The sequence below is a fragment of the Equus przewalskii genome, chromosome 22 (genome assembly GCF_037783145.1).
Source record: "Equus przewalskii isolate Varuska chromosome 22, EquPr2, whole genome shotgun sequence".
In the NCBI taxonomy this organism is placed as follows: domain Eukaryota; kingdom Metazoa; phylum Chordata; class Mammalia; order Perissodactyla; family Equidae; genus Equus; species Equus przewalskii.
In genome coordinates this window covers 35,179,084-35,193,162 of record NC_091852.1, presented here as the reverse complement: position 1 = coordinate 35,193,162, position 14,079 = coordinate 35,179,084, and the positions used below count along the sequence as shown (strand labels likewise).

Here is a 14,079-nt window from a genome sequence, read left to right as displayed (position 1 = left end):
GAATAATTTAAATTAGCCAAATAGAAGAATGATAATTGATAATGTTCTTATCTTCTCATAAATGAACACAAGTTAATTATGTGTATTAGAATTCCCCAAGAACTAGTAAGGTTTACTTATTAGGAATTTAAACAGGATATATTATAAACTTATTAATAAAATAATTTAATTACAAGAAATTTACAGATAATTACAAAAGATTCATGTCAAAACATAATTTTAAAATAAACTTATAGTTAAACTGAATACTCTTTAAGTACTTCTAAAATAGCTTTATTTAATTATTCTTAATTAAGTCAAAGTTCTTTCCCCATAAACTTTTATTTTACAATGAGTTTCTTAAAAATCATTACACACAAATATAGTATTTTGGAATCATTAAAAGTCTGTATTAGAGCCCTTAGAATTCTGAGTAAACAGAACCTAAAAGATTGAGCAAGAAGTAAAAATTAATAGAATGGGATATCCAAATTTTTTCTACTACCTTTCACAATAATTCTCTGTTGAATTAACAGAACAAATTGAGTTTCTTATTGTTAGTACTGCCATTATTTTAGCATTTTTCAGTACTGGCTCAGCTACAATTAATCATTGAATTCATACCCAATGTTTTTCCTAATTCTCAAATAGAAATCAACTATATTATGCTATTAAACCAAAGATTAAGACTCAATAAAAATTTCCTGAGTCCTATATATCACTTACAATGTCCTAGGCTCTGTATTAGGCATAGCAATTAATTAAAGCACTCAATGTGGCCACCTCTGATTCCTAAAACTTTAGTGTTATATATTCAACATTAGCAAATAGTTTTGGTTTTCCTATAGTAATTGAAATAAGCGACTCCTTCCACTAAGTAGTACTTATGGAAAAACAGTTTTGTGGATGATCTTTCTGCTTTAGTTTTACATGTTTCATAATTTATCTATACCTAATACTGGAGTATTTACATAATTCTTATAAAATTATTAAAACCTAAACTATTAAAAATAAAACCAAACTAGAGATTATTTGATAAATCAACTTGATAGAATTCATAATAATAATTTTTAAATGCAGTGTCACCCGTAGATTCCTGCTTTGAGTATGCTGATATCAAATTGTAATACATGCGTGAAATTAGTCCTGAAACTGTTTCTTTGTCCTCCTTCAAAAATAGACAGTAAAATTTTGTAAAAATGTAAATATAAGATACATTATATATAGTTCAAAGAAAAATGTTTTTCCCTATTTTACTGCAAGAACAAATGTTGGCTGAAGTAGTCAGTCAAAAGTTAGATATCTCAAAAGAAATGTTTAAAAAGAATAATCAAAATACTTTTTTATAATATTCTAACAAATACAAGTTAACTGTAGTTTGGATTATAGTTCTGTAAGTCCCATTTGACTTATAATAGCCTAAGTAAAAAAAATTGTACTTCATTTGGGAAATATTATCCCCAAAGATCTTACAACAAAATTAAGTGCAAAGACTGAAAAATACATTTAGTATCAGTAATTACTACATTTTCCTAAGAGGACATACACAAAAATATCCCCTGGGTTGTCACTGAATTAGGTCCATTTATTAAATCATTCTATAAAACATTCACTGAGTACTGTCTATGTATTTTAGAATTAAACTAGCTAAACTAGAGGCTCTAATTTCTGTGTGCAAACAAATCTGAGTGACCAAACCTTGGAAAATAGAAAATAGGAAAGTTGTATCAACTGAATTTCTTCAACGCTATTTGCAATTCTACTTTTGAGTTCATAAGAATAGAAATGATTCTTGATCTAATCTTTTAGTTTGGTCAACGGCTCCTTGACCTTTGAACTGAGAGCATAAACACTGTTAATCAAAGAGTGGCTCAAACTTCAGAGAATAATCGTAAGGTTTTAAAAAAGTAAAAAAAAAAAAAGCCTTTTATAGAACACCAAGGCTTCCACAGATGTTTAATTTCAGCAGAATGTATAAAGTTCATGAATATTAGAGCATTGAAAAATACAAGACATTTAAACTATATTCAAAGGACATATTGATGTTACTAAACGGCATAGAAAAATGCTAATAGAATCAAGTTGTCAAATGCATGAAAATCAGTAAAGCAGGGATTCATGGCACTAGTAATCTCAAGTATAGTGAAGATTTCATAAAGCTCTGATGCACTGGTTTCCAAATTATACTTTATAACTTGTTAGTTCACTACCTTCATGAAGTCAGGATTTAGAAATGGGTGGGATTTCTATAATAAGAGCTCTCATGTCTTCTATTACTATTGGCTCTTTTATTACAACATTGGTCATCCCTCTTGAAAACACGTACAACTAGTCAGAGAAGTAAGCTGAGCAAGACAATGTGTTAATATTTATACAAAATTCTTAATTAGTATTAGAATAATATGCATGACTTACTGCTGACATAATAAAAAACATCATTTCTATGTATCAAAGTGTGTATATATATGTATGTTCCATGGTCTACTGGTGAAACATTTGTCCTTCCCTCCCTTCACCAAGGCTCCACCTTGGTGATCAACTGGGGAAGCTAAGGCTACCTACTGTGCCATGGAGAATGTCTTCTGTCTTTTACTGTTTCCAATTGTATCTTCCATGGAACAACAGTCTTTTGGGAAATATTAATAGGTATATATAATCAAATAAATCTGGGAAATAATGTATTTATACCTTTCTACAGATTCACAATGCGCATTGATATGCTAAAGGCTTACAAAAAAAAAAAGCTTTTAATCCAGTGTTTACAATAATGGGGCACAGAACATTGTCGTCTGCCATGTCCCATTAGCTTCTGGCAGAGCAGTAGTCAATAGAATATCAGTATGGGAAAGACCATGACAAAAATTCAACATGTATTAGGGGATAATGGTCTACAAAAGGAGCACCATGATCAACAAATGTACTTTAAAAACCGTAAGTCACTGTCATGGGTTGAAACTAATCCCTCCAAAAAAGATATGTTGGAGTCCTAACCCCTACTACCTCAGGATGTGATTTTATTTGGAGATACGGGTCTTCATAAAGGTAACCAAGTTAAAATGAGGTCATTAGGGTGGGTCCTAATCCAATATAACTGGTGTCTACAAAAAGGAGAAATTTAGACACAGGGAGAGTCACACATAGAGGGAAGATGATGTGAAGACACAGGGAGAAGGCCATCTATAAGCCAAGGAATACCTGAGACTACCAGAAGCTAGGAGAGAGGAAGGAAGGAGGGAATTCTCCCTCACAGCCGTCAGAAGGAACTAAGCCTGTTGACACCTTGATTTTGGACTTTTCTAGCCTGCAGAACATTGAGACAATAAATTTCTGTTCTTCTAAGCCAGCCAGTTTGTGGCAGTTTGTGACAGCAGCCCTAGGAAACTAATACAGACACATCATTAATTCCTATCTTATCTTAGACTCACATGCACTTGAGTAATAGCAATAATATTAATATTATAGTCTAATAAGGGGAATATAGAAAGAGGTCTTCTGTCTTCACTAAATATGACAGCTATACTTACTAAAGTCAGGCTGAAAATTAAAAAGTACCCTGGGCCCAATCACTCTCCTTGGAATTGCTTTACTATACAGGTTTTGTTTATGCACTTTTGCTAAATGCTCTTGACTATAATGCCTTTTTCATTCAACTATTTTGTTCTGTTAAAATAAGAAATCCTTTCTTAACAATAATAAAATGCCAGGAAGAAAATTTGCTCCCATTTTTTCCCTTATCTTGCAATCTGTGAAAGAAAACCTACATTTGTCTAGGGGCATTAGCTGGTGTAGCCCTTTAAAAACCATGCGTCCTTGAGGCTCCTGTCTGGGCTATGTGCCAGCACTCACAATAATAACAGTCCTGGGCTTGGCCAACCCAGCTGATTTCTCATGGGAGAGTTAGCGCCAAGACTCTCGCAGTCTGAGGCAACATAGAACTCCTCCAGGGGGGCTCTGGTCCTTGGAATGCAGGTCATACAAGGGTGATCCCCCTTGGCAAGTACACACCCTTTGTTCCTCTGGGTACTTAAGCCAGCTTCTCTCAGGAGGTGGCAGCAGGTGCACGTTGCTGTCCAGCCAGCTGCCACTGGACCTTCCCTATAAGTAACTCCCAATAAACCCATATGTCTCGTTCACTGTCTCTGGGTCTTTTCTTTGGTCTCTCGACAACCTATCCCACACTGCTCACCCAGCTGGGTGTGTGGAGGAATAATTCGAATTCCGGACTATCATCAATTGACTTGAAAAAGGAATACAGAAAATGTGTAAATGAAACAGAAATTGGGTAAAAAAAGAATTTTACTCTGAAAATAAACTTGAGGCCTCATCAAGAGAGTGTTGTTAGGAGAAAGGAAAGAGGAAATAAATTACTATAATGCTTCTGAGACTCTTTTGAAATAAGAAATTCAAGAGGTGGAAGACAATAGATCTAAAAACGTCTCAACTGCTCTACTCCTTCCTGCCAAAAACAAGTGACTATCAAAGACTCGCAGACTTCTGTGGGGGGCCAATGAGTGGAGATCATCTACTACTGAATGGATATGTGATGGCTAATTTTATGTGTCAATCTGACTGCCCAGATATTTGGTTAATCATTATTTCTGGGTTATTGGTAGAGGTGTTTCTGTAGAAATTAACATTTGAATCAGCAGACAGAGTAAAGCAGATTACCCTCCCCAATGTAATGGGCTTCATCCAATCCATTGAAGGCCTGAATAGAATAAAAGGCTGTGTAAGAAAGAATTCTTTCTTTCTGCCTGTCTTTGAGCTGGGACATTGGTCTCTGGGCTTCCGACTCAGACTTGGACTGGGACTGGAACGTACACCAAGAGCTCTCCTGGTTCTCAGGCCTTTGGACTCAGACTGGAACTATACCATTGGCTCTCCTGGAACTCTAGCTTGATGACTGTAGATTTTGAAATTCCCAGACTGCATAATCACGTGAGCCAATTCCTTACAATCAATCAATCACTCTCTCTCTATATATACATACCTATCTTTCAGAATAATGATGTCCTATCAGGGAAGACTAAAAGGTTGTGTCCTATTGGTTCTGTTTCTCTGGAGAACCCAGATTAATACAGGAGAGATGCGTTGGTATATGAATTTCAAGAATCACGTACAAGAAGGAAGATGATAGATTGTCTTCCTAAACATGTCCATAATATCCTGTGTGTACCCTCAAGTTTACACTAATACACTGATTCTAAAACTCACTTAGCATCTTCTTAACTAGAGAAAGGGTCTTGAACAATAGAAACTCACCTTTTCTCCTATTGTACAACAAGTGACTAGTACAATGCTTGGCTAACTGCATTGCTCAATAAGTTACTGAGTAAACAAATGAATGAGCAAATAATTTCAGGTATATAAATTTCAAGCAGGCTAAATGCTAGCAAGCTGAGGTCATCTGATCATTTCATTTTTGGTAGAAACAATAGTTGATAATTTTCCTTGGTTTTAGAACTAATAGCTTAGGTCTGAATAAATATAAATTAACACAATGTTTAGTGGAAAGGTAGAAAACATTATTAACTGGAGCTTATGGCTAACTATACCTGTAAACCATATTTTGTTCTAAAATACACATAATGTTAAGTCGAATCTTTTTCTACCTAAGAGTAATCTGTACTATATGAAAAAGGATTTAAGTTTTAACGGTATTGGATTCTAATCATGTGTAAATTGGGATTGTCATAGAATGTCATAAAACTATTTGAGATTCAATTAAATGACTAAATCTTAAATAGTACAGGCCTTCGGGTAGTTGTGAATGAGGAATGACAAGTTTAGCCGTATTAAATTCACAGAAAAAATAAAAGCCCTCAACATAGTCACATAAAACTGGTTCAATATGCACAACCAACTTCTTCTGAGAAAGAGAATTCACAAAATATGACTTGGAAAGTATAAAATCTCAAAGACAGGCCATTAAGATATATGCTTCTTAAACACTGGAAGACCACTGACTCAAATGTCATGTATTCTGAGACAAATTCAGTTGAAATGTAAAAAATAATGTATATTTATTTGTCATTTGACTATGTAATTTTCTATAAAGGACAATTTTAAGTGGCCTGAGCTAGGCTGGTGTGCTTTTTAACTCATTTTTCTTTTTATGTGTTTATCGTTTATAAAGAACCACAAGAAATTCTCTTTCCACTAGCTACAGTTCTATTTTTTTGTTTCTGAGAAACTATAAGAAATTTATTCCCAATATTAAGTCAAAATATTTGCAAATAATTTTAAGTAGTGAATAAACATTTAGTTTACAAGTAGCTTATTTTTTATTACTTTATGATCCTCAGAAATCTTAAAAACAAGATCAACCGACTACATATTTTTATACATGTAAATAAATTCAGGAAAGATAAATGATAAGCAGTAATTTGTGAAATGAATGTACTTTGGTATATCTTTATCTTTGCAAGGTTATTACTAAAGAAATGATTTATTGTTCACCTTTAGTTGTAGTGCCTTCTCTAAGTTTTCAATCTTTCTTTCAGCGTTTCTCAGCTTCCTTAGTTCCTCTGAGTCTGTGAAAGAGCTCTTTAGGGACAAAGACCTTGAACGTTTCACAGGTGGTTCCTCGAGAATAAAACAAGGACATGGTTGAACTAGTTGGAACACTGGATTATGAAAGACATGCAAAATTAAAGAACAAGTAATTTTGAATACTAATAATGAATTATAAAAAAAATCCTGCATGGAATACTGGAGAAATAACAAGCGGAATTACCACAGTGCTACCGCTAAAGGTTTCTCTGTGACTCGTTAATGAGAATATTCATTTACATTTACATTGTTTCTTTCAGAATAATGATGTCCCATTAGGGAAGACTAAAGGGTTATAGACTCAGAAATGCAAGAAACCTCATTACAAAGGAGGGGATAGAGGCTGGTCTAATTGCTCTATAAGGGTCCAAGGTTACACTTGATAGGACAACCAGAAACAAGAGGGAAAGGATTTTTTTCCCTTTGAAATAGTTTAACACACTGTGAAGTTGAAGGAACAATATGCTTGAGGAATATAAATACAACAGACAGTAGATCTTATACCATAATGACCATATGGTCATTAACTATAATGTGGCTAACTAGAGACAAGAATGTGTGTTTATATTATGTACAGCTTCATATACCAATCTGGAGAAAGAATATGTGAAAGCAAGTATTAAGCTGGGCAACATATTGTTCATACTTACTGCACACCCTTATGAAAATGAAAGAAAATTTTGTTCAAAATATCACTCTTGTTTTCTTGACTTTTGTTAAAAGCAATGAAACATCAAAGTGGTACATTTTTAAACTTCAGTAATACAGCAAGCAACCAACTTAGGCCCAGTAATGCTGTCTCTCAATTTTAGGAATGTTTTCTTTCATTTAAATAAAGCTCAATGCTGTAAAACTACTCCAAAATGGCAAGAAATGGACAATGCAGTTATGTTTAAATAAAAACATACATACATACGTAAACAAAGCTCGCTCTTCTGAAAATTACTAGTAATATTAGAGAGAGTAAATAAGAATACTGCAGAAACATGGGTCTAATTTTAAATGGTTCCTTTATTAAGATAGTTTGTTCTACTCATAGGAAAACCTGGAAAGAACTAAAAACAATTATCTTGAAAACATGGTTTTCTACTTTTAAAGATATTTTCTACTGCTGAAGTAACAAGTGTGAGAAAAACATGTCTAAAACTCCTTACTTTTAGGGAATTGTTATTTCAATTTATTCAGAAATAACATATTTACAATGTGATATTATAAAATTTTTGTATCAGTCAATGTTCATAGAATCTTTCACAGCATAATAGGAATATGTAATGAATACTACAAAAGGAAAAGCTGAGATGTTAAGAAATGAGAAATATACTATGAAAAATTTGCTTATTTTTTCTCTATTGCTATGCCTTTAAATCTGAAAATATATAACTCCACAAATTAATGTTAAATTCCATTTATAGTTTATATTCCATATGGGCAGTATTTTAACTATCATATCTGAGTGAAACAGAAGCATTAAGGTATATTTTTCTTCTAATTAAAATTAGAAAATTGAGTTAATGACTAATACCACTTTAAAATTTTTACTTAGATTAATTTATCTATAGATTATATAGACAAGGGATACTTACCAAAACTTTTTAATACAAGAATGTTAATTTACTTCAAAATAGGTATACAACCACTAATGTATTTAATTAATTAGGAATATACTATGTCTTTAGAAAGGGAAAACTTTCTACTCCCAACAATTATTTTATCAAGCATTTGGCACATAATATTTTTTTAAAAGCTTCCAGAAATATAGGCAGAGAAGTAAACGCTGCTGTTTGTTTTTTAACTTCATCTCTTGCCTTGCCAGCCAAATGCTGACAAATCCGCAAAATGACAAACGTACCTACCTTATGTTTCCCGTCAGCACTTGTCAGGATGCTCTTCTCTGAGGAACCGTTGTTGGTAGATCTGTTCTCTGACAGTTTTTCATTTGCTATTTTCAGTTTCTCCTGTAAATACTCAATTTCAGACTTCTGTGAGACCATTAAGGTTTCTAAGCTCGATAAAGATGGCCGTTGGGATATCTATTAAAAAAAAGCATATGGGCAAAGTATATGTACGTTTGCATCTCATATTATTTACATATATATGCAAATACTTATATATAATATTAAATTATCTAAATCACAAGTATTCAGAGAAAGAAAGTTTCATTTCAATAATAAACTGTGAACCAGCATTAGCTAAACTTCTGTCATCCTAATATAATGGCATTTTTCAATAAAATAACCAAGAGTCTGAATAAATATTTTCACAAATACTGTGATAGAGATTTGCAGGAGAAAAAATTTGAAGCATAGTTCCATGATAGACACTACTCATCTATAAATTATTTCAAATTTATGGTTATACACACATGTATTTCCTCACAAAATACTCAATTCACTGTCTGATCATCAAGAGTTATGTAATACCACTGAATATGAACCTGGGAAAAGGAAACCAACAGCCCTATAGCTCTAGTTAGCTTTTAATGTATCATAATTTAACAATAGCTCAAAAAACTGATACTCTTAAAAGTCAATACAGTTCATAGTATTCTACTTTAAAATTTATTCATATACCAGATAAACTGCTAATGGTAAGCACCACATTTTAACAATAGAAATCAGGGGAAAATTAAGCTTATACAAAATTTGTTCTGAAAACTAACATTCTGCAATATTCTACTAACATCTTAACTGAATATATTTGAGACCATTAAAATCCATGCATATATGCTATTTCAAATTAAGCACTCCACTTACAAAAAACAAAAACACTAAATCATAGTGAAAACAAAGGTTTTTTTACTTCTAGCATAGAAAAGTCAGATTTTACGATTCTAATATTATCAATATGGATCCAGTAGCCCCGAAAATAGTTTCATTTAAAATGTGGACAGCCTCATTCTTCCTAAACAATATTCCTAAGGACTATGAAAAAATATATATGTTTAACTTTTCTGAACCAATAATGGGAAATATTATCCTTTTCTCTTTTGACCACTTTTTTCTTTTTTTAGGGGATAGGCAAAATTTTCCTAATTCTAACCTGTAATTTTTATAATGAGAGGGATCATCTTTGATTTATACTATTACACTTTCCTCATACATAAATCACTTAATTTGTTTCCCAACCTTTATTCTATCATACTACTAAATATTTTCCTCAGCATATTGTTTACATTGTACTATTATCACACTTAAAATATATTAAATACTTATTCCATTACCTTGCTCTGAACGTCAAATTAAAATACTTAAAGCACTTTTCTTGCAAACTCTAAAAGAATTTTGTCCTATTCTTTTCTCCCCCTGTTAATCACCGTACAGCTTTTATTTCTTTTATTTTTTCCTATTATTTCGTAAGCAAATTTATGATGTTTATAAATGTTTCCTTTGATTGGGCTGCCAATCTAAACAGTTTTCAAAGGCTACCTGTTCTTGCCCAGGTTTCACTGAATAAAATTATGAAGAATATATAAATATCCCATAATTTACCAAAGAAATTTTAAATAAATTGTTCAAGGTTAAACAAAAATTTAGACTAAAACAGGAAAAACACAAGTTTAGTTTATTGGTATATCCAATAAGCAATCCTGTGCTCTTTAACAAATGAGTTTTCTAAATCATCATTGGATTAAAATGCAATAGATAAGAATGTAAAAATGTGAATATTCGGTCAAGTAACTACAATGATAAATAATTCAAATATTCATGAAGACATAAAATATGCTCCAACAGTGCATTTTGTCACTATACTAATAAGAGGTTTCATATTTCAGCAGCATTTCTTTGAAATTCCTCAATAAACAATAACAGAAATTCAAAATTAAAATACTATGAAACTAGTGATCAACTTAAATTCACATGGGAGCCAAGGAGATAATGTAAATAAATAAGTAAAATGGGTTGTGTTTAGTTTGTTTTAAAATTACAGCTTAGAATCTATTCAACAGAGACACTTTGTATACATATTAAAACATGTAGGTACATTCTTCACTTCCACAAGAAAACTTACACATGCTCCCAGTTTTTAAAAACTGTGGTCTTTCTCTCTCTCTCAAGCCTTTTATCACTTCTAATAGAGATATATGCACAAGAAGTATGTCACATTTCTCTTAATACCACCATTTTTAAAAGTACAAATAAAATGAAATGTCAAACCACACTCGGCCTCACTTTGAGGGAGTACGGAGAGTATTTGTGGCAGTTGCTACTCAGCTCCAGCCCAGTGTTTTCATAGAGGAATGTGGCCCACTATTGCCAGATTACTGATTTTTCAAAAGCAGCAGGAATTCGAATTTCTCAGGGAAATCTCCTAATTTTAAAATGTTTGCCAGACTCACTTTACGACTCTTGTGTTTTGAGAACATGGTAGTGGAAGTATAAACTGCTACAAATTTTCTGGGGGAATTTTGAAACATGTATCAAAGCACATAAAAGTGTATCAAGTCTTTGATATCGCATTCTAGCATGCTCATGGTTGATACAGAAAGATATCCATGACAAACTGTTAGGTGAGAAAAGCAGTTTACAAAAGAATATAGTATACAGTATAGAAATAGATTTCACCAAATATGTGTGGAAAAAACCCTGAAATGTTACAGTGTTATTGCTGAGAGGAGGAATTCTATGTGAATTATTTTCTTCATACTTACCTGAATTTCCTTAAATTCTTTTAATAATGAACACGTCATTAAATGTTTTTCAAAATGTAAAACTTTTTTTCTCCAAAAAAAAGGAATAAAAATTTAATATAAAATTTTCAGTATAGATGGGGAAATATAAATGAAAGTCTCCCCATAATCTCATCTCTCAGAGTTTGCTAGTGATAAGTTTGGGATATATTACCCAGACTTTAAAAAGAAAATGGAAACCACTGTAATTCTGTCCTTTAACCTGATTTTTTTTTTTTAACTAACAGGCTTTATTATCTAGAACAGTTTTATACTTACAGGAAAACCAAGCAGATACTATAAAGAGTTCTACACCTCCCACTCCCATTCACCCCGGTTTCCCCTGTTACTAACATCTAAAATTAATATGGTACATTTGTTACACTTAATGAACCAATATTCACACTTTATTTTTAACTGAGGCCCATAGTTGTGAGATAACAGAAAATATGTATATTGGTCTCTGCCTGATTCCTGGCACACAGCTCCCACCTAAAACTCTTGTAAATTCCAAAGTGATAAGAGCACTAGAAGCATCTTTTATTCTATTAAGGTGACTCTGGGTGGGCTCCTAAATGGCTCTTGGACAGGGGCTGGTCACCAAAAGGACCAAGGCAAGATTAGAAGGTTGGAATTTTCAGCCCTACCCACTGTCCTCCAGAGAGGGAAGAATGGTTGGAAATGGAGTTCATAATTGATCACACCTATGTGAGAAAGCCTCTATAAAATCCCAGTAGTAGGGGGTTCAGAGAGTTTCGGGGTTAGTGAACATGGGGAGGTGCTGAGAGAGTGGTGCACCTGGGCAGGGCATGGAAGCTCCACGCTCCTTCCCATATACCTTACCCTACACATCTCTTCCATCTGGATGTTCATCTGTACCCTTTATCAGATCCTTTAATAAACTGGTAATAAACATTTCCCTGAGTTCTGTGAGCTGCTCTAGAAATTAGCTGAACCCAAAGAGGCGGTCTTTGGAACCTTCAATCTAGCTGATTGGTCAAAAGCCCAGGTGATAACCTGAGCTTGCAACTGGTCTCTAAAGTGTGTGGGGGAGGGGGAAGTCTTGTGGGACCCAGCCCTTAACCTATGGGATCTGATGCTATCTCCAGGTAGACAGTGTCAGAATTGAGTTAAATTATAGGACATCTAGCTGGTGTCACAGAGAATAGCTTGTTGTGGGGAAAAAACCTCCACACATTTGGAGACCAGAAGAGTCAGAAATGTGAGTGTTCTGTGTGACTAGTAAAGCAAATTCACAGGGAAGAAAGTTGTAGTAAGGAAGAACTAAATTATTCCCCATATAGGAAGGAAAAAAGTTTTTTTCCCTTTACAATAGTTTACTCAAATTTCCACATCTTTTAACTAATGTCCTTTTTCTGTTCCAGGATCCCATCCACCATACCACATTACATTTAATTATCATGTCAGTAACTCTTGGCTGTGACAGTTTCTCACTTTTCTTATTTTTGACGGCATGGACAGTTTTGAAGGGCACTATTCAGATGCATTATGGGATGCTCCTTACGGAGTTTTGGGGAGGAAGATCACAGAAGTAAAGTGCATTTTCATCACATCATAGCAAGGGTACACACTACCAACATGACTTGACTGTTGATTTTGGACCTTGATCACCTAGCTAAAGCAGCGTTTGTCAGGTTACTCCATCATAAAGTTACTCTTTTGTCCCCTATCAATAGATCAACAGTATACTCACTTTACTTTTTAAGCTTAGTAATTGTTTTAAGGGTAAGATATGTATATTGTCATATATCCTTACTTATCCCTATGTGTTTTAAGTGCTGCTTTACAAGCTTAGCAAAATCAAGACTAACAATTCCCCTGTCTGTGGAAGTTTATTCTATCTATTGTCCTTAAAATCTCAGACTTTGAAAAGTTAACTTTTCTTGGCTAGGAATTATTAACATTTTAAAATAAACTTTTTTCTATAATATAAGAAATTCTTCTGCATCTTTTTAGTTTACAGTCTTAGAAGATAATGGTATGGTGCTAGACCATAGTTAATCTGATGAGAAATCATCAGTGGAATATGTGTCCAAATGCCTCCAATTGGAACTAATCTCTTTAAATTGACCATTATTAATACATGACTTATTTTTTACATTGATCCACAGAGGTAATTTTGATCAAAGTCCTGTAGAAGATATAGAGTAAAAGGGGGGTGGGAAGGAGAAGCCTTTAAATGTTGTGCCAATTACTATTGAAAAATTATATAAATTAAATATCTATTCATGTTGCATTAAATTCAAGCAACAGTGTATGGCATTATTACAGTGAAGGCTGAGTGAACACTGCCTAATAAATAGAAAATTTTTCACAGCTATAACAATTGCAAAAAACTGTAAGTTAAATTGTTTTGTCTTATTAGTAAGTTTTAATTAAATATATTAATTTGTGTCCCACTATACTAAAATAATAACAACTAGCATTTGATGAAAAAGTATTATGTTTCTAGCTCTAGGTAACATTTCACCTATATTATCTCACTTACTTAAAAAATTTATAAATTTCAAACCTGTCAACACATAATGTAGCCAATTGCAAATCAAAAACATTTAAAAAGGACATGATATCTCAGCAAAAGAAACAGTTTCTCCAAAAATAATATCTCACTGAAAATTAAGTATAGGTCAAATATACATGTGTATTTAAAAATCTGTAATATATGTTTGTATATAAAATTTCTAACCTATATGCATATATATCACAGAAATTGACATTTTGAATGATTGTTCTCTGAAAATCAACTCACATTCTCTTGGAAGAAGATAGAGTATAAAAAAGTATATATATATATATATATATACTTTATTAAAGAGTGTATATATGTAAAATTTTCTTCTCATGAAATGCCTAAATCTTTG

General features: G+C 32.8%; 1 protein-coding gene across 6 annotated transcripts in view; it reads right to left on the bottom strand.

Annotated features, from left to right (window-relative positions):
- Window positions 1-14,079, bottom strand: part of CNTLN (centlein) — a 321,501-nt gene that overhangs the window by 165,466 nt on the left and 141,956 nt on the right. For all 6 annotated transcript variants that reach the window (XR_011531332.1, XM_070589744.1, XM_070589742.1 and 3 more), the window contains exons 9-10: window positions 8,385-8,561; window positions 6,439-6,564 (exon numbers count right to left, since the gene is read on the bottom strand). Coding sequence is in view for 5 of the 6 variants with exons in the window: in XM_070589744.1 (XP_070445845.1) it covers window positions 6,439-6,564; window positions 8,385-8,561 (303 nt within the window). In the remaining variant the exon portion in view is untranslated. The remainder of the gene's footprint in view (window positions 1-6,438; window positions 6,565-8,384; window positions 8,562-14,079) is intronic.